The sequence below is a fragment of the Asterias amurensis genome, chromosome 3 (genome assembly GCF_032118995.1).
Source record: "Asterias amurensis chromosome 3, ASM3211899v1".
NCBI classification, from domain to species: Eukaryota; Metazoa; Echinodermata; class Asteroidea; order Forcipulatida; family Asteriidae; genus Asterias; species Asterias amurensis.
The window spans coordinates 14,110,873-14,136,675 of record NC_092650.1 but is presented as its reverse complement, the minus strand read 5'-3'; the positions used below and the strand labels follow the sequence as shown (position 1 = coordinate 14,136,675).

Below are 25,803 nucleotides of genomic sequence, written 5' to 3'. Positions count from 1 at the left end.
GGTTTATCTTAAAAACAAAACACTAGGTGTGGCGAGGCTAGTGTACTATTTGACCGCATCTGCACCTTAACACCAGCTATTAATCAGAAGTAAACCACCATAATGCTAATAAAGCACTGTTCCATTCTTGATAAAAACTTTTATTTTAGAAATTGGACCAGGAAGTGTGGATCAATGGAAGTCACCCAGCCGAAGGGGATTGCCAAAACACATGAAAATCTACTCACTGACAATTAGGTAGCCAGCCCCGACTTCCTTAGGCGTAAATGTGTTGATAATACGTGTCACTGATGGGTGATACTATCCACAAGCAATGTGTCAGGGTATACTGTTATTATTTCCTGTTTTAAGTGGTCTCTATTAATTAATTAGGCTTATCTCACTTATAAATCGGAAATCTTATAATACATCGGTGCCGGAGTAAACAAACATGATGTCAGTGGGGAACTTTCCTTTGACAGCTAGCTAGCGATCGACATACAGAAGCGTAAAAGGACATCAAAACAAAAAAAGGAGCATAAAATTCAATTAAACATTTCATAATTATTACGTATATAACTCATGTTATGACTTAGAACACGTCATATTTATGAATTGTATCGAATATATGACTTAGGTCACAATAACGACAGAGTACAAGTCATAAATCATAATGACCTAACTATACTCACCTCATACATGACTTTTATAGTATGTGTAATAAGTATGGTTTTAATTGCAGAAGTTTGTTATGCCAAGTAAATCAATTGTTCTCAGTAATTTGAGCATGCTCAGAGCTACCTGGTAAGTCTGCTGCCACCTAGCGTTCTTTTAAGAAAGTCTCCCATTGTGTATGATTTAGGTTTATGAGATGACCGACTTACTTTGTTTCCTCAATGTCCCTTCAAGGTTTCCGTACCACATTTATTAGGGATGGGACATTCTTTAAAGACAGTGGACACTATTGGTAATTGTCAAAGACAAGTCTTCACAGTTGGTGTATCTCATATGCACAAATTAACAAACCTGTGAAAATTTGAGCTCAATCGGTCGTCGAAGTTGCGAGATAATAATGAATGAAAAAACACCGTTGTCACACGAAGTTGTGTGCAATTAGATGGTTGATTTCGAGACCTCAAGTTCTATTTCTGAGGTCTCGAAATCAAACTCGTGGAAAATTACTTCTTTCTCGAAAACTATGGCACTTCAGAGGGAGCCGTTTCTCAAAATGTTTTATACCATCAACCTCTTCCAATTACTCGTCACCAAGAAAGGTGTTATTCTACTAATTACATGAGTTATTACCAATAGTGTCCACTGCCTTTAAGTTGATAAAACAAATTCCCAGATTTGGACCAAGAGCGACATGAAGCAGAATCAAAACATCAAAGTTTAATGACATTAATTTTCCCGTTCATGGAATGTTAAAACAAAATGTAGAAAAATCAAATTTGCAAGTCTTTTTCTTTAATAAAGACAACAGGTTCACGAACCTCGGTTCACAGGAACCGTTCAAACCTGCGATGAACTGTTTTACACAGGACATCCAGTACAATTCCCAATAACTCACCAATTACACTCAGTACCGTAGTATTAGGTATAGCAGTCATGCCCCAATAACTTTCGTGTGGCCTGATTGGTTACTTCCGTATTACGTCACGGTGATTGACAACTGAGTGTTGAGTGAAGTCACCGAATCGAGGTGAACTCACGTACACCGTGTATGAGCCAAACGGGCAATTGAAAAACACACTAACCATACTCTCCACACGAGTATCCGATTGTGTTTGGTCACCGTTTATCTCGCAGACCTGGCGCTCGCTGTGGGTAAATACACCCCTATTCTAAATGAAGTTGATTCTAGCAGTAAACTTTGACATCTCTCATTCTACCAGCATTTTTTCTATACCAATCAGGATTTTATAATAGAGCAACGTCCCAACATTCAGGAACTAAGTGCAGTTTCGCACGGTGAACCGGGTTCGTACAGTACTCTACCGTCCACGCTTTCAAACCGTACCCCCGAGCCATGGGTGAACGGGCAACACGGAGCGATTCTCGGAGGACGATGCTGGTGATATGTGTGGTGATGTTGCTAGCTGGAAGCACCAATGGACTCGTGCGACAAAGGATGCCACAGCCATCGAAAACAAGCCCACAACCAGGTAGGTCCATAGTGCAATTATTGCAGCTGAAGTTCAACATGTTAACAACAAACGCTACTCAGTTAAAAAAAAAAAAAAAAAAAAAAAAAACATGACACAAAATGCAACGCCTCGATCATAGCACTAGCAGAGTCTTTCTCCAAGGTTAAATGACAAGACAACATACAACAGGTTCCGTTCTTTTGGTGTGTAAGCAGTGAACATCAGCTAATTCTAATTTCTCAATTATAGTTTGTCAAATTTCTAGCAATTGGCTGAACTCAGTTTCAAATTCCAACGGTACAGATGTCGTAATTCCCCAGTCAATGCTTTACATTTTCTCTAAAAAAGAAAAGTTGCGAGCAAGCTGCAACTTTCGCAAAAGTTTGGTTTTCTCAACTAAATTTAATAACAAAACAACCGCAGCCGTTATGCCATCATTTATCATTTTCTTTCTTCAAAGATCCCTCAATATAAAGAACAGCTTATTCTAAGCTTTATTAGACGCAATCGACCGTTGCTTAGATATCTAAAATACACACCCCTATCTATAATTTTATCAACTAATTGCAACAAAAATACAAACACTGGAAAACCTGTGGTCGCCTTAAGCCTTGATAGTTACTACACGTGTAGTACATGTAGGCCTAGGTCAACCTGCGCTAATCCAATCGGAAGCAAACTTCCTTTAATTATGAAAATTAGAAGAACGGCAACGGTGTATTTTAGGGTTGCTATCGGCCGTGGTGCTGCTTAAAGGCAGTGGACACTATTGATAATTGTCAAAGACTAGCCTTTACAGTTGGTGTATCTCAACATACATAACTAACCTGTGAAACTTTGAGCTCACTCGGTCATCGAACTTGCGAGATAATAATGAAAGAAAAAAAACGCCCTTGTCACACGAAGTTGTGTGCGTTTAGATGGTTGATTTCGAGACCTCAAGTTCTAAATCTGAGGTCTCGAAATCAAATTCATAGAAAATTACTTCTTTCTCGAAAACTATGGCACTTCAGAGGGAGCTGTTACTCACAATGTTTTATACCATCAACCTCTCCCCATTACTCGTCACCAAGAAAGGTTTTATGTTAATAATTATTTTGAGTAATTACCAATAGTGTTTAAAGGCAGTGGACACTATTAGTGTCCACTGCCTTTAAACGTGTTTTTGGCCATTGGCAGATGGTAGGCATGGGCGTCAATCATAGGATGACAGGGGAACATGCCCCCCCCCCCCCCCCCGCCCAAGTTTTCAAGGGTGGGGGACACAATTTAAAATGCACCCCCCCCCCCCCTATTTATAATAATATTAATAAAACCAGCTCTTATATAGCGCAAATCCAAAAAAAATGATCGTTGCGCTTTACATTGATGTGCACATATACCATGGAGCTCAAGTATAGCACCGAAAGACAAACACCCTACGTCCTGTCATGGTCATTAATCCTATTCAAAAGAGATTAAAATGGTTTTCAAAAGAAGGCTTCTATTCTGTCATTGCCATCATTCTGTAACATCGACTTGGAACCATGCTTTGGGTATCACTGGGCGTGATGTAGCCGGCAGACTTTGGGGGCTTTTTATCTAACAGACGGGGCATAGACAAATGGGAGTAGACACAAAAACATCCGGAGCAAATGCCTCTATAATACTGTGGAGGATGAAATATGGACTGTGCACAATCTGCGTCTTATGGAGAACACAGGTGTAGACAGGAGTAAATGCAACTGGGGGAATGCAGTCTAATAGACGTTCTTTTCTCTTGTTTGCCATGAAAACATCACCGGGTGGACCATTGACTCTGGTGAATTGTAGTTGGAGATGTAGAACATCTTCCATGGAACAGGCGCCGTCATTGGCTTTGAGCGAGACGCTATTATTGACGATCGTATTATAGGAATTGAAACATAAAAAAGCATGTTGGTACCTCCATGGTTGGATCATCTCCATGGTTAGATTTATAGAGCAGGGGTTATAAAAATTGGAAGACTGGGGTTTTGTTATCAACACATTTCGGTAAAATTTGTGAAACTCAATGGGGTCAGAGAAAAACACGACACGGAACATAAAGGCACTGGACACCTTTGGTCACAGACCCGTCTTCTCACTTGGTGTATCTCAACATGTGCATAAAATAACAAACTTTTGAAAATTTGAACTCAATTGGTCATCGAAGTTGCAAGAGAATAACGAAGAAAAAACTAATTGCACAAGTTGTGTGCTCTCAGTTGCTTTGAATTGGAGACCTCAGCTGAGGTCTCGAAGAGTCGAATTCAATTGAAATATCTTAGTCTGAAATGACTTCTCTCTCAAAAACTACATTACTTCACGAGAGAGAAGAGCCGTTTCTCACAATGTTTTATACTGTCAACGGCTCTCCATTGAACGTAAACCAATTAAGTTTTCATTCTAACAATTTTGTTGGGGTATTTACCAATAGTGGATAGTGCCTTTAACCTAGTCTTGTTCCCAAGACGCTAATTGTGTAGTCATGAATGCAAATCGAGCGGAATAACACTATTTGAAGTAAAGGCTTCCGATCGGCAGGCATCTCAAGGCCTGACCTACCCGTGGAGTGACAGAGCAGCTCTGTCCTTACTCTATGCTCACAGTCACTGTATGTTTCTTCCACCATGTGTAATGTTTTACTACTGTTTCAAGTTCCCTGGTCAGGTGGGATGACAGACCGGAGCTGAAGTGCCAAGGACTTGGTGGTGTTTTGGGGGGATGATATCAAAACTCACACATTATATAAAGAAGTTGTTTTAACAATGAGATCGATGTTGTGACATCATGACAGGCGATGGAATTGATTCGTCAGTACGCGGGGGAAAGTCTCTGGTGGTGGACTGCTCTTTCATTGGTGTCAGGTCACCGTCGTCCTTTGAAACTTTTTTGTAAAGTTATGGATGACTTTTGGACACTTCGTACTTTGCCAAAGTACGAAGTGAACCGAACTTACGAATTGACAAAGATTGAGAGGTTACCCGAAGGGTACGGTGTGACCAGGTTACGAAGTGACCCAAATATGCGAAGTGACCCAAATATACGAAGTGACCAGGTTACGAAGAGACACGAAGGTACGAAGTGACACGAACGTACGAAATGATGAAGGTACGAAGTGACACGAACGTACGAAGTGATCAGGTTACGAAGAGACACGAAGATACGAAGTGCCCCGTAGGTACGAAGTGACCAGGTTACGAAGTGATCCGAAGGTATACGAAGTGACCATTACAAGTTGTTGCCATTCAAATCAACCACAAAACGCATACTTCTTCATTTGATAAAGACACAACTAAAAGCACAACTGAGAGCTAGGTTGGTCGAACTTTTTTCACACAGGTGTGAAAATTGTTCACACGTGGTTCCAACTTTCCCTAACAAGAGATCGAGTTAATACTGGATGCCCACGGCATCTAGTTAAGTTACAGAAAGAGTGTCACACACGCTGTCTAAATATGACATAACACTTCATTACTGCTTGTGAGAAGTTTGTTTTTAACTCCGCCATTCATGGAGGAACAAGGTTATCCCTCAAGAATGTGTTACTGTTACGGGCTTTGGTTTCTTGACGCAGGATGGGGGCTAGGTGGGCCTGTTTGCCCACAGCCCTGAAGTTGGCAAAAACATTTGTTGGCGAGTTTTAATTTGAAATTCATGCATGTTTTGGTCTGTGGTGCTTGCTCTATATGACCAGTGCCAGGCTGTTGCAGTGTTGTATGTACATGGAATTCCCTCAATTTTCTGTGTACATTCAACATGCCCCATATTTTGAGTACCTACTTCACCATTGCTAAGATTAGCAATTAAATATTTGTATACAAAAGCAAGGCAGACAGCAGCCCCCTTAAAGATAAACCCGGCGAGGTACAACACAACAAGATGACGTTATTCATTTACTTGAGTTTTTAAGTACGGGCATTTGGGACATAGCTACACAATCAGGATGAGTGTCAACTTTAAAGTCCACACGATCACAATCTCCCCCCAAAAAAATATATTTGTGATGATATGGTTATACGTATAATTTCATTTCCAGCCCGAGCTCTTGTTTTTTTTTCCTTCCATGAGCAGCAGCAGCATTGAGCAACGGCGCAATGGAATGTACATGTACTACACACATGTCACAGACACGCAATAAACATTGACCATGAACGTGCAATAAAACTGGACTCAACTTACTACAATCAACACAAAAAGATTTACTGTGTATTAATGTCGTGTGTTTAATCATGGAGGGATAAATTATTCAATTTATTCCTCCATGGGTTAATTTACAAAGAGGCATGACTCGATAGGCGAACAATGAACTCTCGAGTTGAGAAGGGCGCCAGATCGCAATAAACAAAACACAAACATCACAACAACACACCGGGCAGAAGTTTTTGCAGTGGTACAATACACTAACATAATTCTTCTGTATGTGGATTGTTGATTTTAAAACCACAGATGAGCTCAGTTTCCGGACGCGTTCACTGTAGAGGAAAAAAATCCCCAGGAACGTCTTCCGGTATTTGCTAATGACAAGAACAATAATTTGACGAGCTGTTTTCTGTAAACTGTTCATGTTTTCCCAATTGCTGGCCCGTACAGGCTTGGTTTTTGTAAGGCATTTTCTCCTTGGTAAAATGGCACCATGACCATGAGGAAATTGTAAATTTGTGTAGGAGGTGTTTTTATTTCGAGGGAGAAATAAACTTATAAGTTCAAGAGCCAATGAAAATGAAAATTTTTACCTTAGCTGTGGGACTCCTGTTCGTGTATTTTCTTTTTTATAATTAGCATTTTGCACTGTATGCTTGGGAGTTTATTTAGTTGTATCACTGAGGAACAAATGGCGGGCTGCAACACACCCCATAGCTTTCTATACCTTGTTGGAATGTGCGTATATCTTCCATTCTGAATACATCCACCTAAAGCGGTGTCTCACACCCCACTTAACCCGCAGCGATGTCAACTTTAGTTTCTGTCAACTCTTCACCGAGCGAGATAACTCTTGAAAGGGCGTCAGATTTTAAGCTATCAATGGTTGTATACAAACTATTATCGCTGGTGTGGGATTTGAGGAAGCGGCCCTTGGCTCCAACCCCACATGCCCCCTGTATTGGAGATGAATAGTGGAGGCAAGGGTTGGGCCTGTGTGGTGACAATGGCATGAGTGCCTTGATGTTTTTTTGAAGCGAGTTCGTTGGGGCCGCACGCTTTCGAGGAATACGACCTGGGAACAGGGGGTGGGGGGGGGGGGAGACATGCCCTCCCAAATTCGGGAAAAACAGTTGGACATGGAAAGCAAGCAAATAACATGTACTTAGGCCTACCCGCATGTAGCGTTTTGGGCAAATCAACCCTTCTGCACCCTTTAAGACATTGGACACTATTGGTAATTGTCAAAGACCAGTCTTCTCACTTGGTGTATCTCAAACTTATGAATTAAAATAACAAACCTGTGAAAATTTGAGCTCGATTGGTCATCGGAGATGGCTATGAAAGAAAAAACACCTTGTCACACGAAGTTGTGTACTTTCCGATGCTTGATTTCGAGACCTCAAATTCTAAACTTGAGGTCTCGAAATCAAATTCGTGGAAAATTACTCCTGTCTCGAAAACTACGTCACTTCAGAGGGAGCCGTTTCTCACAGCGTTTTATATCATCAACAGCTCCCCATTACTCGTTACCAAGTGAGGTTTTAAGGTGATAATTCTTTTGAGAAATTACCAATAGTGTCCACTGCCTTCCCATACGTCCGTGCGCACAATCTATACAAACTGGTACACTGGTCCTTGTATTTTAAAACCACTGCACAAAGGAACGTAAGCAAGAGATTTAGTCTAAAAAATAAGCAAGGTACGAACCTTGAAACATGAGCATAAAATTATAACTTGAAGCTATGTATGCTATTAGAATGGTGCCAAATGCATGTTAGCGGTGGGACAATCTTATTTGAGTTATATGTATAATTGTATAACACTTGACGTTTCGACCATGTGGTCGTCTTCTGTAGAATGACAAAACGGGGTTAACGTTTGCAACATTCTGGTCCACTCTTCTCCTGATGTTGCGCATTTCCATCGGATGTGGCCACACCACTTAGTCATTTGATTTCAAAACAAAGGGAAGCACTGCATAATCGATCAGTGTATACATTAACATCGTGAAGGCTGTAACTTAAACCATTTACTAAAAGACAGTACATGTTGGACATCATTTTACAAGGGACCATGGACGAGACCAAAAATTGTTGTCTTTTCACACGAGTTACATTTTGTACAATTTTACAAACTTGCTACAATTTTAGCAAGGAACCCTTGCTAAATGCCCTCGTGTGAAATGGGCTGAAGTTTTTGTCGTATAGGTCAGTGCCTACTGAAAAATTTCACATTGATAAAAAAAATTTGCAAGGAATGTAGAACGTGTATACAAAACTGCTGTCCTTTCACACGAAGCTCATTTTGTAATTTTTTTTTAAACATTGAGCAAATTTCGCCACGAATGTTTTCTTTTTACGTCGTGTGAAAAGGGCTGGAACTATCGCCACGCACCCTCAACTATAATTCTAACCATAATTTATCAGCAATGCAGTTTTGAATATATAAATTGAGTGGTATCACTATCAAGCAGTGAACGCACATTCTTGAACAGTTAAAACAATTGGGTTGACCGAATGACTTCTACGTCCACAGATGTCTCAATACACAAGAGCAACTCAGTGGTGTCACAAACTGCCCACCGTGTTCTGACCACGATCGCGGTTTGCTCGTACTGGGCAACCTTCCTCCCCGTCGCTACAAGGTCATGGTCGATATAATAATACCTTGCTCCGTGGTTCCATCAACAACCTCCTAGTAACTTCAACATTCTTCTGGGCCTTGAAATAACCCATAGCCAGCCCACACGGGCATGTTTGCTTCGTTTTTGAAAGGGCAAAGGCACCAAGGCATTTTCTTCATGGTAAAAGGGCACCTTATGGGGAAATGTTACATTCTACTGGAGTATTTTTAAAGATAAGGGCACCAAGGCACTGACTATTGGACACGGGTGCCTTCGTTGCCTCTGTGAAATATTAGACTCACCCACAGCAATTGCCAGGGTGCCCTGGGCTTTTACCGTGGTACCATTTGCAAATGCCCCTGATCAGAGGACAATTGCCGTGCTCTTTCAAGAGTGAAGTTCCAGACCTGAGAATGCGTACATCAGGATGTATGGACGACTGTGTCCATCTTCACGTAACATTTCTCTTATTAGGGACGGCAAGTGAAGTAGTTAAATTAATTGGTGACAAATTAATAATAATAGTTAACAGTGGTATAGATGTTTGCACTCAGTGTGTACAGATATTGTTGAGACACTACTGATCAATCATCAATATTGCAATCACACCCTTTTCACTCAATACTCGGGAGTGTAGTTTACACATCGGTGGAATGCGTAAAATTAAATAAAATTCTTAGTCCTTGAGGCAAATTTAACAATTTTTAAACAAGATACTTGTTGTTGACACGAGCGATAGAGCTCAGAAAATCCCCTCAAACCATAGGTGTCAACATGCTCATTTATAAACCCAAATCCAATCACAATATACGAGGTTTCAAATTCCCAAACTTACCCCGTCTACTTATCCAAATGGATTGTGTTATTAGCCACTACAATATACCTCTAAATATTACCAATAACGGTCCTTATATTTTCACTTTTGTATTACAATGGAGCAGGCATTCTACATGGACGAGCTTTCCATTACTGGTGTTTTTTTCTCTCTTGGGGGAAATACACGCCCGTTCAGATCACAATAGATTACCCCACAGCAACCTGTAAACTCGCCTAGTTGACACTCCCACGGTTCTCGTCCCCCCCATTCATCGACCGGGGACCCTTCGGGGGACCTCCCAGACAAAAGGCAACCCTCATTATCGTCGTATTTGTTCTGTTCTTTGCTTCCTTTGAAACCTTAGCCTGCACAATAGCGCGAGGGGTCAATTACTTGTCCGGTTCGGGCGAGAATATCGACGTGATGGGATGAAAACCAGTTCGTCTGGCTGGTCTCTGGCATTTCGGTTAATCAATATTTAATTAGGGTGAATTAAGGCATCTGTGATAACACGCACTTAAAATGCAATTATTGTAATCGAATAAGGGCATTAGATAAACCAACAGGGTATTATCACTTGGCAGCCATCTTGATTGTCCTGTTTCCCTCCATTTATCCCTGACATAACCAAACCGAGGCTGGAAGTTTAATAGTCTGGTCCTTAACTACGCGAAGCACTTAGTTGCCAATGTGAACACAAACAAAGATGGCTGCGGTACACTCCACAATAATACTGAAACACCACTATGAAGTTTCAGTCGGGTCTTTTCCAAGCGAATGATATTATCAAAATAGCTAGGATTTCAATATAGCTTGGCTTTTTGACTTGCTCTGTGTATCTATTGTTCAAAGTGTGCTAAACTTTCTGTGGTACTCCCTGATCAAGGCCACAACCAAAGCCGACATTCGTCATATAACAATAATAATATCCACCATGTGTGATATTCTTTACAGTAAAAAGCAGTTTGACTTTTGGAGACGCTTAAAGGCAGTGGACACTATTGGTAATTACTCAAAATAGTTATCATCATAAAATCTTTCTTGATAACGAGTAATAGGGAGAGGTTGATAGTATACACATTGTGAGAAACAGCTCCCTCTAAAGTGACGTAGTTTTCGAGAAAGAAGTAATTTTCCACGAATTTGATTTCGAGACCTCAAGTTTAGAATTTGAAGTCTCGAAACCAAGCATCTGAAAGCACACAACTTCGTGTGACAGGTTTTTTTTTTCTCTCATAGTTATCTCGCAACTCCGACGACCAATCGAGCTCAAATTTTCACAGGTTTGTTAGTTTATGCATATGTTGAGATACAGCAAATGAGAAGACTGGTATTTGACATTTACCAATAGTGTCCACTGGCTTTAAATAGGTGTATTTAAACAGGTGTTTTCAAACACAAACAAGAGCGATTGGATCGAATTTAACTGTGAAGGTTAGATTGCTGTTTTACTAGTGATTGTTTGGGTTGAAACTCGGTTCAACAAAGCTGAGCCAGTGGGAATTATGGCAAAACCATCAGATTTTCTTGAATAACGTCTATGAGCACAATAGAATTTCCCATGAGATAACATCATTTGAGTGGTCATGGATTCTTTGAACGTATAATTAACGGAGTTTAATCAAAGTTGTTTAAAGGAATATTACAGAATTGGCAAGAAACAAAAAACATGAAGGTCACAGTCAGATATACACAAAACTCACACAGTCTAATGATGATGATAGTAGAAAACATCCCTTGAAACAATTCTGTCTGAAATGTCATATTCGATGAGAAATAAATTATCTAATTTCGCGTTTGGAGTTGATCGGTAAGTGAGCGTGTCACCCATTTTTAATGCAAAATTTGTAATCGGTGTCAACTATTCTCTCGTGACCCAGAAATCCAGTCGATCTCCAACTTCTACAGGGTTGTCAGTTTATGTATATGGTGGATAACGTGCTTACACTGTCAGCAACTTCTCTGATAGCAAAAAACAATTCCGTATAGTGTTCCTTTAATTGAAATTTGTAGTGTGTATACATGTACTAGTGTATATCGTGTGAGTTTGCTTCATCCAAAAACACTTACAATTCAAAATCTCATATAGCGATTTAACATCATAAACTCTGTACTCATTAATGTATCCATTATATAACAATGATGAGTATCATGTTGGCAATGGGAGACTTTTGGGACGCTTGGTGGCAGCAGACTTACCAGGTAAAATCCATTTTTCTTGGTCATGCGCGCACGCTCAGAACTACGTAAACAATGGAAATTTACCTGGTAAGTCTGCTGCCACCTAGCGTCCCAAAGTCTCCCATTGTTAATTTCAACATAAACCATGATGACACTAAACTAGTACAGTGTGTCCTTTAACATCATTATGAACTTCCCATAGGAAATGCATTGGGCAAGTTAATTACGCGGGAAGTTGTTCAAGTTTTCCCTTACCACGTGTTTGAAAAAGACTCAAGGTCTCATTACAAGATGTCCATGACAAGAGGTTAGGTGGTTAACGCTTTCCCAAACGTATACACCATAAATGTGTCAGCAGGACATACGAAAAAAAAACTAAAACAATACAAATGCATATACATGATTTGAGGCATTGCATGGTGAGGTATCAATACATTTGGTTTGCGGTAAGATCATGTGTGTATATATACTCTCCAGGTAGTGTTCTTTAGAAAACGGTCTTTCTATATTCTACTACCGCGGAGTAGATTTATTGGATTGCTCGGAAGACTTCTCAGTTCTGAAAAGAACTGTCCTGCTTTTTAACTTCTACCTGGGCAGAAGACAAAGAAAATTGGCTGGGACTGCTAATGCCGCGGAGCGAGTTCTTTAATTGGTCTGAAGTTTGGACTAGCTCGCTGAAGTGATCGTCAGGAGACTGATGCGCACCAAAGCTTGCGTCAGCGCTTTACTGATTATAATAACGGGGACACGCATTTTCAAACAAAGTGCATGAATGTTTTAACCTTGTGGTTGTCTTTAAATGTAAAATGTTTGCTCAAATGCCATGAGGTGAATAGTATCATGCACTTAAACGTAAATGTTACATCCAAACACGCTCATGGTATATAATAATGTACATAATGTAGAAAGTGTTGAAAAGGACTGCGTTTCCGTGACACATTTCAGTATGTTCAAAGTTTTCTCAATAACAGCACGACACTAGAGAAAAGGAATCAAACTGTCAATGGGAATGCTTCAAAACCAATCTTTCATTAAGACTTTTAGAGGTGAAAACTTGACAAGCCGGTAATTTCAAATCAACTCAGGTTTGCTCCAGTAGTGGCTATGGTATGATATGCTAACTGTTATAATATCCTAAAAGGCTTATATATATACCGGTACACGTACGTAACTGGGTCAACGGAAGGGCGAGTAGATTATCGAAGGCCGGTGGGATACGGAGGAGTGAACGTTTCTTACCGAGGAAATTCCCGCCTCGTTTCTTTCCTCATCACGAGTTATAAGGGACGGCCAATTACAATCACATAGCTGCGGCTATTAAAGGCACTGTACACTATTGGTAATTACTCCAAATATTCATTCGTATTAAAACAAAGAGAGGGCTATTGATAGTACAACACATTGCGAGTATAACGGCTGAAGTAACGTATTGTCTTTACCAAAAAGTGGTATTTTCTCACTATAGAGGAACACCTTGCCTTGGATCGGTCGAGTTGGTCTTTTAAAAGCGTTTGTTACCGTTTGTTATAAAATGCATATGATTAGAAAGATATTTTAAAAGTAGAATATAATTATCCACACAAGTATCACTCGAAATTGCGTGGTTTTCCTACCTCGTCGACTAACACGGTCGGCCATTTATGGGGGTCAAATTTTTGACTCGCCATAAATGGCCGACCGTGTTAGTTCGCAAAGTAAAAGGAAAACCACGCGATTTCGAGGCAAATTTGTGTGGACCATTGTATTCTACTTTTAAATCATCTTTCTAATAATATGCATTTTACAACAAACGGTTACAAACGTTTTTCAAAGACCAACTCGACCGATCCAAGGCAACGTGTTCCTTTAACAAGTTGAATCTAAAAAAAGACTACAGACCTGAAGCCCCTTGTATGGATCTGAAAGCACACACATTTGTGCAACAAGGGTATTTTTCTTTTACTATGATCTCACAACTTTGTTGTTGCATTATGTTGGGATACACCAAATGAGATGAGTGGTCTTTGACAATATATACCAAAGGTGTCCAGTGGCTTTAAAGCCATTATACACTTTCGGTAAACAGTATTGTCCAAGTCCCACACTTCGTGTATCACAACTTATATATAAAATAACAATCCTGCAGGCCTGTATGCTTCGTTTTTGAAAGGGCAAGGGCACCAAGGCATTTTCTCTGTGGCAAAGGGCACCCTATGATGAAATTGTAAATTTCTACTGGAGCATTCAAGGGCACCAAGGCAATGGCAAGGGGCAACGGAGGCAATCGCCTCCGTTGCCTCCGTGAAGTATCAGGCCTGATCCTATGGAAATTTAGGCTCAATCGGACATCGGAGTCGGGAGAAAATAACGGGAAAACCCACACCTGTTTTCGCGCGTTTCGCCGTGTCATAACATGTGTTTATAACAAATCCGTAATTCTCGTTAACGAGAATTTATATTGTTTTACCGTTTTCTCAAAAAGTAAAGCATTTCATGGACTAATATTTCAAGAGAAGTCTTTCACCATTACCTTCTGTAAACCCTGTAAATTTGTAAATCTGTGAACTTTTTTTTTTCCTGTACCGAAAGGGTCCAATGGCTTTAAGGAGTTGTCAATTTCAATTATACGTATTGCAGCAGTTTAAAGTAATACAAAAATACAACACGTGACTGATGTTACGAAGGCCCGTCATCGCTTGTGTGAACACTTATTAGGTTTTAATTTATAGAACAAATTAGGCAAGGAATCATTTGTTAAACCAACATTTGGGTATTGAGAATAACTACGAACACTCAATTCTGACAGCTCATGGAAAAACTCGTCTTTGCGTGGGTGCCCTTGAAATGCTCAAGTAGAACACTTTCCTCATTGGGATGCCTTTTACCAAGGAGAAAATGCCTTGGTGCCCTTGCCCTTGCATACGGGCCTGGAATGTTTCAAAGCCATCAATCATTTCTATACACTCAGAGTAGTGTGTCTTCTTGTAAGTTGACAGGTTCCCAGATGGAAACTCCCATATTAAGTTGCTATTCCACTTCACAACTCAAGCCGCAAATGGTAATAATAGACCATTTCAAAAGTCACCGAGAGGAGCGACTCGTTGAATGACATTCCTCGAGGAGCTTTGGTGATATTTCCCCGGTGACGACCATCCGTCTAACATGCTTGAGTCTCGCGAAGTGTCTCGTACATGAAAAGAGTCCGTAACTGGATCAATAAAGAGCGGCTCATTACACAGGTGTGCTTTGACTACGAGTACTAGGTGTTCAATAAATAATTATTTATGAAATACGAGGAGATAATTCGCACGAGAAAGCTACTACAGTTCATTTCTAAAACCACTTCCGTGGTTTTGCATGAGATACACCTTCAAAAGGTAACCAGATTCTCAATCAGAGAACAGATATCGCCTATATTTATACATAGAAAGACTGTTGAATGATGAACCACTATTTAAAGTTCCATATGCACGGCATAAGAGAACTCCACTGCTTTTCATTTCTAAAACCAAGTTGCGGCGTGAGATGCAGCGTTTAGATACAGCTTTATAAAAAAATAAAAATAAAAAATAAAAATAAACAGATTTCCCATCACTAATAAAACTCATATATGACGTTTGAATGTTGATCCACAGTCTAATATGCACAGCATAAGAGAAATGCACTCCAGTTTATAACTAGAACCAAGTGATTTTGCATGAGATACAGCGTCAAATAGTAACCAGATTCTCCATCAGTGATAAAACATACGCATGGACACGACCGTTGAATATTGAGGCATAAGAGAAATCAACTGGGTTCATTTCTAAAACCACATGGTCGTCCGTGAAATACAGCTTCAACAAGTAACCAGATTCTCCATCAGTGATAAAACACACACCATAGACACAACTGCTGAATGTTGAACCAGTTCCACATTCATGGCATAACTACATTGTACATCTATGCAACTTGCGTGTATAGTTCTGTAATAGCATATCTGCTGAAATATTGACATGTTTGCGGCCGGGGTATGTAACTGTCGGATCTTTTGTTCTGCTATTGGTTCTTGTGATGGTTATTGGTTCTTAGGAATTAGTGTGATGGTGATCGTGCATTGATCCTGTTTCGATTAAGTACCCACTTTATTAAAGACAGTTATATTAAATTCCTTTCTTTATTATCGACGTTTGACTGGGCCTACGATGTTGGCAAACCTTTTGTTGTATGTTATGTGTGTTCACAACTTTCCTGTTAATATTAAACAGGGACTCTGAGAATTCGTTGTTAGACATTATTATACGAATTTTGTATTACTTAAATCAATTATATATTTGAGTAGCACAAGACGATGAACCCGGACCCCGCTCAAACCTCTGTATGCGCGCAAGGTTGGGAGTTTGGGTTGGGGCGTGGCAAGAAGGGGAGGGACGTGCACCCCCAAAGGAAAATAAACTTTACGATTAAAACGATATAATTATGTTCTTCCACTATTTATGTATATGTACCTGAATTATTGCAACAACAAAAAATAGTTTATGGTCTGACTTTTCGAGTTTCGACCCTAGCAGGGTCTTTCTCGAAGGCTCAAATTAAAATTGAAAATGCCTGAATTAAAGGGAAGGTACACTATTGGTAATTGTCAAAGACCAGTGTTTTCACTTGGTGTATCTTAACAATATGCATAAAATAACAAACCTGTGAAAATTTGAGCTCAATTGGTCATCGGAGTTGGGAGAAAATGATGAAAGAAAAAACAACCTTGTTGGACGAACTTGTGTGCTTTCAGATAGGAATATTAGACTTTAGGGAGAAATTACCTCTATTTCAAAATTTATGCTAGGCCATGTTTAGTAGTATCAACAGCTCTCCAATGCTCTTTACCAAGTCAGTTTTTAAGTTTACATTTGTTTTGAGTAATAACCAAACGTGTACCTTCCCTTTGTACCGAGATTAGGTGAAGTGAATAATTATTGAGTTCCTTGCAGAGTCTTTCTCGAAGGCTAAAATCAAAATTAAAATTGTTTGAAATTAATTGAGATCAGGGGAAGTGAATAACTTCGTTATCTACACAAGGTTCATAATCATAGTGGGCTGTGCTATAAATATAAACCCGATTATAGTCGGCTAATGAAACTGGACAGAATTGAGATTGTGTCAAAGGAACTGCGATTTCAACAATTGAAACTATATCCCTGTAAATCCAGCCGATTGTTAAAACCGGGGTTGGTTTTGTTGTGATAAACACAGTTACAACAGCTCGGTAATGGTGGGATTTAACGAAGGACAATCACACACTGCCACAACTTCCCAGAGGGTATTATGCCGTCGGCTGGGTGCAAAACCCCCCACTACAGGCTCAGGTCGAGAGAGGGGTTGAGCTTAGAACTGTCTACTGTTACAGACTGCAAGGAAACACACATAAAAGGAGGGATTGCTACCAATGTTGCCCAAGCTTCGCCTTCGGTGTTTTTGTTGGGCTTCGTATTCAATACGAATCTTAATCTTTAAGTTGGCACGTCACACTGCAATCCCCTAAACTACCTGCCAAGAAATGGTTTAGGAGTTATACGCTCAGCTTGAGAGTAAACTGGGTTGCTTGTAGCCTTGATTCAAGGCTGTTGGCGTAGTGTTTCCCCGGCCCAGTGCATGTACAGTACGATGTACTTAAATGCATGCTTTGTGTTATGTATGGGGGCATATGCGCTGGCGGAATTCAGTGGGGACTCGGATTATGCAGGTCGCGGCTGGCTGGAGCGCCTTGATCAAGGCTAGGTTCCTTCTGGATTGCCCTGTGGGTGATGAGGATGACAGTCATCCGTCAGTCAACCATAGATCAACAGAAAACCCTCTGCATCAGCCTTTTCTGTGCACTAAACCATGGGTCCCGCCCATTCAAATCCCCTAGGATAAGATGCTTCATTTGGTGTCAGACCTAGCATCCAAGCTCCTTAACGGATTAGCTTAGCTTCACTTAATCCAAATGGGATAGGATTACTGGATCCAACTATAACTCCAAAATACTTGATGGGGAGCTTTACAATGATCAAAAACCCTCAGTGAGACTCTGTTATGGAGTCTTGGAGCTTTCAAACACAAGTCTTCACTTCAGAAGCTTAAATCTTTATCACAATAGACCCCCCAAATCAAAGTTCTCTCTACAGTAAATCCTAATACCACAATCTTATTGCAGCCCTAAATCTCCACATAAAAGGTTTTCAAAAAAACAGCAAACCTTGCTAATTTTATTTTGAAAATCTAAGCCCAAGCTTATGTCGACAAACAAGTAACTCTGAATGCTGAGGTCTCGAATTCAAGCATCTGAAAGCACACAACTTGTGCGACAAGGGTTTTTGTTTCTTCCGGTATTCTCTCGCAACTTCGACAACCAATTGAGTTCAAATTTACACAGGTTTGTTATTTTATGCATATGTTGAGATTCACCAAGTGAGAAGACTGGTCTTTGACAATTGCCAAAGTTGCCAAGTGCATTTAAAGGGAAATACTTAACAGGGTCCTACTTTGTGTTTGGAACCGCTTGATTGTTTAACGCTATAAATGCAGATAATTTTATATACACTAAACTAACCAGGGGTGGATTTCACAAAGGTAATCCTAACTTAGGACTAGTCCTAGGCAATGCTAAGAGATAGGACCAGTCCTAAGTTAGGATGAGTTACTGGTCCTAACTTAGGACCAGTCCTATCTCTTAGTATCTCTTAGGACTAGTCCTAAGTTGGGACTAGTCCTAACTCTTTGTGAAATCCACCCTGTGCAAAATAGTGTTATTTCAAAATGTGGTACGTTTTTTGAGATGTTGCCAAAAATCCAGAGCGGTTTTGTCCAGGAATGAGTAATCTGTAATTGGAATATACGATCCCAGAAACGTTTCTGACAGTAACGTTTCTCAGATTCACATTTTGTCTTTTGGGTTGGGGGATGAACGCAGATAGTTGTATTATCGTTTTCCAGAACCACATAACTTCAAAGTGAAATGATTTTGAAAATTCTTTATATCGAAAGCTGCTGTTGGTCTGCCTCATGCTCTAACCAAGTTTTTGTTGTCATTAAGACACTGGACACTATATGTGTAGTTGTCAAACACTCTGAGTCTTCTCACCTAATGTATCATACATATGCATAAAACACACATGTGAAAGATTGAGCTCAATTCGTCGTCGAAGAAAAAACACCCTTGTCACACGAAGTGGTGTGCTTTCAGATGCTCAACATCTAATTATGAGGTCTCGAAATCAAATTGGTGGAAAATTACTTCTTTTTGAAAACTACGTTACTTCAGAGAGAGCCGTTTCTCACAATGTTTTACACCATCAACAGCTCTCCAATGCTTGTTACCGAGTAGGGTTTTATGCCAACAATTATTTTGAGTAATTACCAATAGTGTCCACTGCCTTTAAATCTTTATCACAATTAGACCTCCCAAATCAAGCTCTCTCATACAGTAACACGAATGCCTTTAATTTTAAGAGTGCTTACCAAAAGGTGCTTTCCCTAAATACAAGAATGAAACTGATTCCATGTTTCATAACAAATTTGTGAACAAGAAGGAAAATGAATGGGGAGGGGGTACTTCCTGCCCTGTCCCCATAGTGGGCCTTTCTGATACCCACCTTCTACAGCCGGTATAAAGGATATAACAACAACAACATTACCAATATTTGTTCAACCTACCTACAATTTCTTCGAGTTAGTAAAATGTAGGCCTGGAACTACGGTTCACTGATTGTCGGTATAGATGAATTATTCATTGTATTATGTCAAAATGGGCTTCCTCTTTTTTGTTACAATTATCTAGGAAGGTCATAGGAAGGACATGGGAATGTTTTGAAAACGATCGTCAGGGAGTGCATTGTACCATCAACGCTATTACGATCACAAGTCACAACTTGTCGATATATTTGAAAATGATAACATATGGCCAGCTCATATTTCAGTTAATTTCCTGGCAATTCTAGACGATATTTTTCGTTTACAATGGATTGCAGCAAAAAATAAACATTTCCTAACATTTTACACGTACACGTAGTCTATGTTGAACAGCTATAAGTGAAGTTGGTTATTCCGCAAACACATCAAGTATTTGTCCATGTGCTCACAGTTTCATAAGGTGAAATGTAGGCCTGGAAAACTGTTTATTTTTTCAGTGACCAGCAAGCCCTATATCGACACTGCATTTTTAAGCGAACTTGCTTTCTGGTTTCTTGTGATATATGTCGGTCATTTCCATCCGCTGCCTTTCGCTCATCAACCGTACAAACCACAGAGCAAGGGCAGCTCAACCGCCGTTGTGCATTTTGGTGTAGTATTGGATTTTTAATAAATATCCCAAAGGGTTTATATCAACGCAAGAAAAAGGGTCTTTTGAAAAATATGTTTATTATATTCCACCCAATTAGACCAGGGACAATTTCACCCTTGCTTGTGCAGGTTTCCAGAGCTCTGCTAATAAACACAATACATCACACCTTTAATCCAAACTTTTCATCGCCATTCAAACTCTCACAAAGTGTGGCCCTCAAACAAAATATTTTGCTTTCCCCACCGCCCCGAACACCGAAGCCCTTTACGGGTTACAACAACGAATACCTCGGGTCACCGGAGTGGGTTAAACAATTTCGGAGCTCCTCAAGCTAACTGGCATTGATGGGGGCCGAAACCAACACAAGGGGTATTGCTGTCCCCTTTGATTTCTCTGTATGGATGATTTTTACTTGGATTTGAAGTATCGTGTCAACACGTATGCGGAAGCCACCCTCAGGCAGTTTACCCATTACACTACTAATACTTACTTGACCTAAGCTTTCTGGAGCATTGATCCTACTGCATTCTGACAGCCCCTTCCTCCAGCATTGTAAGCATGCATTGTATCTATTTTAGTAAAATTCTTTTTTGAAATCAGGGAGTACTTCACATGCCTATACATTTTGCAATAATAGGCTTTCAGGCGAACACAAAACAGATACCACATTTCGACTGACGACGAGCAATCAGGCTATTTTATAGATGAATACATAAATTAATTTGTACAAGTGGGGCATATTATCCCAACTCTGTGTTATCTTTCTTTTGCAAAGATTGATAGCACTTACCCGGTATGGACTTTCTTCGGTTTGTATTGTTACACAAAATCAACATTATGTATATTTTGTATTTTTATGCAGATATTGATACAACTGAGGAAACCTTTCCTGAAACTCGAGATCTGGATCAGCAGGTGCTGAAATTTCTGAAAGACAACCATTACGCCGGTGCCACCCTCGGTGTGGCTCATGGTGACCGGGTTGTCTACACACAGGGTTACGGACAAACGGATGAGGGCGCCCCAATGAAACCAACCACCCTCCAACCCATCTCGAGCCTGTCCAAGACCATCACGGCAGTGACAGTCCTCAAACTGGTAGAGCTCGGCAACTTGCACTTGTCAGACACAGTGTTCGGCCCAGACGGTATCCTGACTTCATTTCAACCTGCATCTAATGACGGAAGACGTGTGGATCCTCGTCTTTATGACATCACTGTGGAACACTTACTGCACCATACAGCAGGCTGGAGCCAGACTACATCCCGGCTCTATGACCCCATGATGAACTCTGTGTATCTTTCAAGAGGTCACGACGTGGTTAACATTGCCGATGAGATGGGCTTGAACCGTGACCTTACACCTTCTGACGTCATCTCTTACATGATGAGACAACCACTTAGCCGCGCCCCAGGGATAAAATATGAATATTCAAATTTTGGATACTGTGTCCTAGGCCGTGTGATTGAGACAATCAGCAAGGATAAATATGTCTCATTTGTTCGGGCACAGGTGCTTAAACCACTCGGGATGTGGAGGACAAGGATTGGTCCTCATCGGTTGATAGAAGCTGGACACAACAACCACGTCCCAGCGGTCAGCTTCGCCGAAGGAAACATCCCTCTAACTGACGGTGACGGTCTCAATAGTAACACAATGTCATACAATCTGTTAGACTCATCCCTTGGGTGGTGGTCAACCACCTACGATTTGATGCGATTCGTTACAGGTCTAACATCGGGAATGGTTCTCAACTCAGACTCTCTCAAGCTCCTGACCAAGCATCCAAACCCACCTGCATCCGAACACAGAGATACATGGCACGGCCTCGGGGTTCATGTCAACAACAATCAGGCTTGGTGGCAGCAGGGGGATTCTCACGATAACGAGATAATGCTCTTCCACCAGGAATCTCAAATTACCAAATCCAGGTTTGGCAGGAAACACAAATCGGACTCTCAGAGTTGGGTGGTAATCCTAAGTGACAATAACCGCAAGAATGTACAGCAGGTATTCGGTGGAATGATGTCTTCGCTGACCGAGTGGCCCAGTGAGAACCTTCTGATAGAAGACTGCGGGGAGTATCTCGCCAGAGAAAGCTGGAGACACTACACTCTCATGAACTCTAAAATTGGAGAGAATCAATTCCCTCTACTAGTCGAAGCCGTTTCCCGTCTCTACTACTACCCTGAATGGATTAATGCTTACAATGTCAATCACAAAACGTACATTGCTGCTGTTTTTCAGAGACAAACCAATGGAAACTTTACATCACATAAACTTGCTCACGGTGTGACAAACACGGAACTTTACAACATCAACCTGGACAACCTTATAGAAGGCTTCTTTCTCAACTTCGTGACCAGCTACAGTAGCTTCAATTACAACGGACAGATCCGCTTCACAGCTACTTTCAGCAAGACTCCATCAAACAATACTTACAGGCTAGGTGGGACATTAAGAGAGTCTACTGCCTCGCTCAATGCGCAGAACTATGTTCCTTCAATTCAAAGTGTCGCTTCACTAGACGGAGTGAGACATTTCACTTACTCTTTGAACACAGCGAAGGTGAAGTCTTGGACCTCCTATGATAACCTTACGATGGAGGAACTTCAATTACAAATCAGGACTAATGCAAACATGGACAGGGTTCTGGAGTACCTGGACTCCTACGACCATCTTGGGCAGGTCTTATTTTCAGCTGTCTTCACTCCGGGGAAGGCGGTCAAGTGGCAAGTACAGACAGATGTGAGACACAATGAACTTGCACAGCAAAGCTACATGTTCAGAGGACTTCGGTTTAGACCCAAAATTATTGTCGGTTACGAATGCAATGGTCATCCGTGCTTTGTACTAATGTGGAAGAAACACTAATCTCTGCGAATTTTTAAGATATCAATCTTTACATTAACCAATTCACGGTTCAACTCAGATTTGAATAAAATCTTCAAAAAATGTTGATTGCTTATAATTTATATTGAACGAAATTGGATTTTGTTTTAAACGCTCATTGTGAGTTAATTGTTGAAGCAGCCCTCAATTTTTTTTTATTTTTTTTTTTTTTTACATATTTGGAAAATATTTTATTTTATTTTGAATATCAGTCCGAATAAAATATATACCTTTAGATGGAAAAAATCATCTTAGAGATAAATATTTATTAAATGTTGAGAGAGAATCAATCCATAACTTATTATTTTGTAAATAGTATGTGATAATTTCAGTTTCCCTGGGACATGAAGGTGGTTTAAAAGACAGGTGGTGGTAAAACATACCCTGGTTTATTTGAGAAATAATTTATTTTCTACTTTCCACCTTGAAAATACTATACATGAGCATTACATAAAATCAATTGTGGTTCCAATTTGTGAGGATCACGATAAAAGCTTTACAGAGAAAGTGTGGGAAAATATAATTTATTGTCCAAACTGAAAGTAGAGAATTGAAGTGTTGAGGAACAATAAAACCGCCGAGGAAAAAAATAACGAAGTATATTGAATCGCATTCTGAACAGCTTAGCTTAGACAAATCTGAACATCAAATGTGAAGATTACATTTGAAGAGATGGTTTACAATTTCCCAGTTTGTATCAGGAGATTTGTATCAGGAAACTTTGGAACGCTAGGTTGCAGCAGACTTACCAGGTATATTTCCATTGTTTGCGTAGTTCTGAGCATGCGCACATTACCGAGAACAATGTATGTTACTCGGTAAGTCTGCTGCCATCAAGCGTCTCAAAAGTCTTCCATTGGTAGCAGCAGGCTTACAGAGTACTCCATAAATGCACATGCTCAGTACTAGGCAGACAATGGGAAAATACACACATTGGCTATTTTGGAAACCACTGCATAGGCTCTAGCTTATGCTTCAGTTTAGGCTTCTGCTTTAGGCTCGAGGTTACATGTTCCAACTTATAGGCTTCCACTTAAAGGCTCCAGCTTATAAGCTCCGGCCTAGACTCCAACTTTGGCTCCAGCTTAAACAAAGGCTTAAGCTCCATCTTCGGCTACAGCTTAGGAGCGTTGAGGCCTTGTCACACCAGGCAACTTTTGCAGGCAACTTGGAGGCAACCAACTGCAGTGCATGCTACAGGACCACTTGGGTAGCGCACGAGTCAAACATTGTCTTACGATCCACAATTTCAGAGCTGCTCAAAACAGCTTTCTGCTGAGCGAAGAAAAGCAGGATACCAGTCACAATGTGTACACATGACCTGGTATTTTGGCTGGTTACCTTTAATACTCTGGTAAGCATAATTTGGTTTTGCTTAGCAAACATTTCATGCTTACAAAGCTCTATGAACGTAGGCCCAGGCCATCGTTGTGCGATTATAAAAAGAAAATGTTCCATCACAAGTCACCAGTTATTTGGGTTGTGGATAGCCAATGTGCTTTCACGTGAACCAATTTCTGCTACCTCATTAAATTTGTTCAGTCTCTTTTTAATGTGTAAAAACATAATTGTAAACATTAGTTACTGTGAATGATAATGGTTCCCAAACTTTATGAAAACCTGTGGTTAGTCTTGGACCATTTTCAAAGAGCTGCTTAGCACTTTAAGTGGCAAAGCATGAAACAGCTGTGATACCAGTCCAAACTCCATGTCTATTTACAACTTGCTGCTTGCTTGGGCTTAGCAGAAAATGTGTCTATTTTTTTTTTAGCGGAAAATGTGTTTGGGGTTTTTGCCAAAAAAAGTCTGATTAAGCAGATTTATCATTAACTACATGAATTAAGATTAATTTTGATCCATCATGATCTTTTTGTAATCAGGTGTATCTCCAAAACTTGCTCAGCACAAAATTATTTTGCTTATCGCAACTATATAAAGCTACACTTTTAAGCAAAAAATAATCACAAAATTTCTGCTGAACAAAAGAAATCAGGATACGAGTCAAAGATGCAATATGATTACTAAGGTTAATGATTACGTTGATTACTTTGGCTGGTTACCAACTTGTTTAAAGCAAATTTGTTGTTGGTGCTAGGCTGATAGTTGTGCTTAAGGTAGGTCTGTGAAATTGGACCGAGGGCGACCAGCTGTAGCGTCATGTGACATTATCTGGTATTTAACTGGTTGTGTTCTAAACATGTTGTTGCGCCATCTTTTCCTAAAAGTGAGAATCGCTTAAAGGCAGTGGACACTATTGGTAAATGTCAAAGAATAGCCTTCACAGCTGGTGTATCTCAACTTATGCATAAAATAACAAACCTGTGAAAATTTGAGCTCAATCGATCATCGAATTTGCGAGATAATAATGAAGAAAAAAACACCCATGTCAGACGAAGTTGTGTGCGTTTAGATGGTTGATTTCGAGACCTCAAGTTCTAAATCTGAGGTCTCGAAATCAAATTCGTGGAAAATTACTTCTTTCTCAAAAACTATGGCACTTCAGAAGGAGTCATTTCTCACAATGTTTTGTACCATCAACCTCTCCCCCATTACTCGTCACCAAGAAAGGTTTTATGCTTAAAAATATTTTGAGTAATTACCAATAGTGTCCACTGCCTTTAATGTGTCTAAGAATATCAAGTTGTTGCATTTGGAATTCTTTTTGTACAAGATAAACTTTCCATTACAACTGTGTTTACATTGTGTTTGTAAAAATTACTAAAATAAAAATAAATCT

The 25,803-nt window shown here is 40.1% G+C and overlaps 2 protein-coding genes across 3 annotated transcripts in view; one reads left to right on the top strand and one right to left on the bottom strand.

Annotated features, from left to right (window-relative positions):
* Positions 1–25,803, bottom strand: part of LOC139934975 (ribosomal biogenesis factor-like) — an 84,837-nt gene that overhangs the window by 53,884 nt on the left and 5,150 nt on the right. The gene's annotated exons all lie outside the window — the stretch shown is intronic.
* On the top strand, positions 1,761–25,803 carry LOC139935194 (uncharacterized). The gene is made up of 2 exons (XM_071929670.1): positions 1,761–2,144; positions 21,037–25,803. The coding sequence occupies exons 1-2, from the start codon at positions 2,009–2,011 to the stop codon at positions 23,046–23,048; spliced, it is 2,148 nt and encodes a 715-aa protein (XP_071785771.1). The 5' UTR covers positions 1,761–2,008; the 3' UTR covers positions 23,049–25,803.

Bases quoted from the DNA above. Each gene is read 5' to 3' on its own strand.
- LOC139935194 (XM_071929670.1), top strand. From the start codon at position 2,009: ATGGGTGAACGGGCAACACGGAGCGATTCTCGGAGGACGATGCTGGTG. The intron at 2,145-21,036 runs GTAGGTCCATAG...ATTTTTATGCAG, and splicing joins GAAAACAAGCCCACAACCAG to ATATTGATACAACTGAGGAA.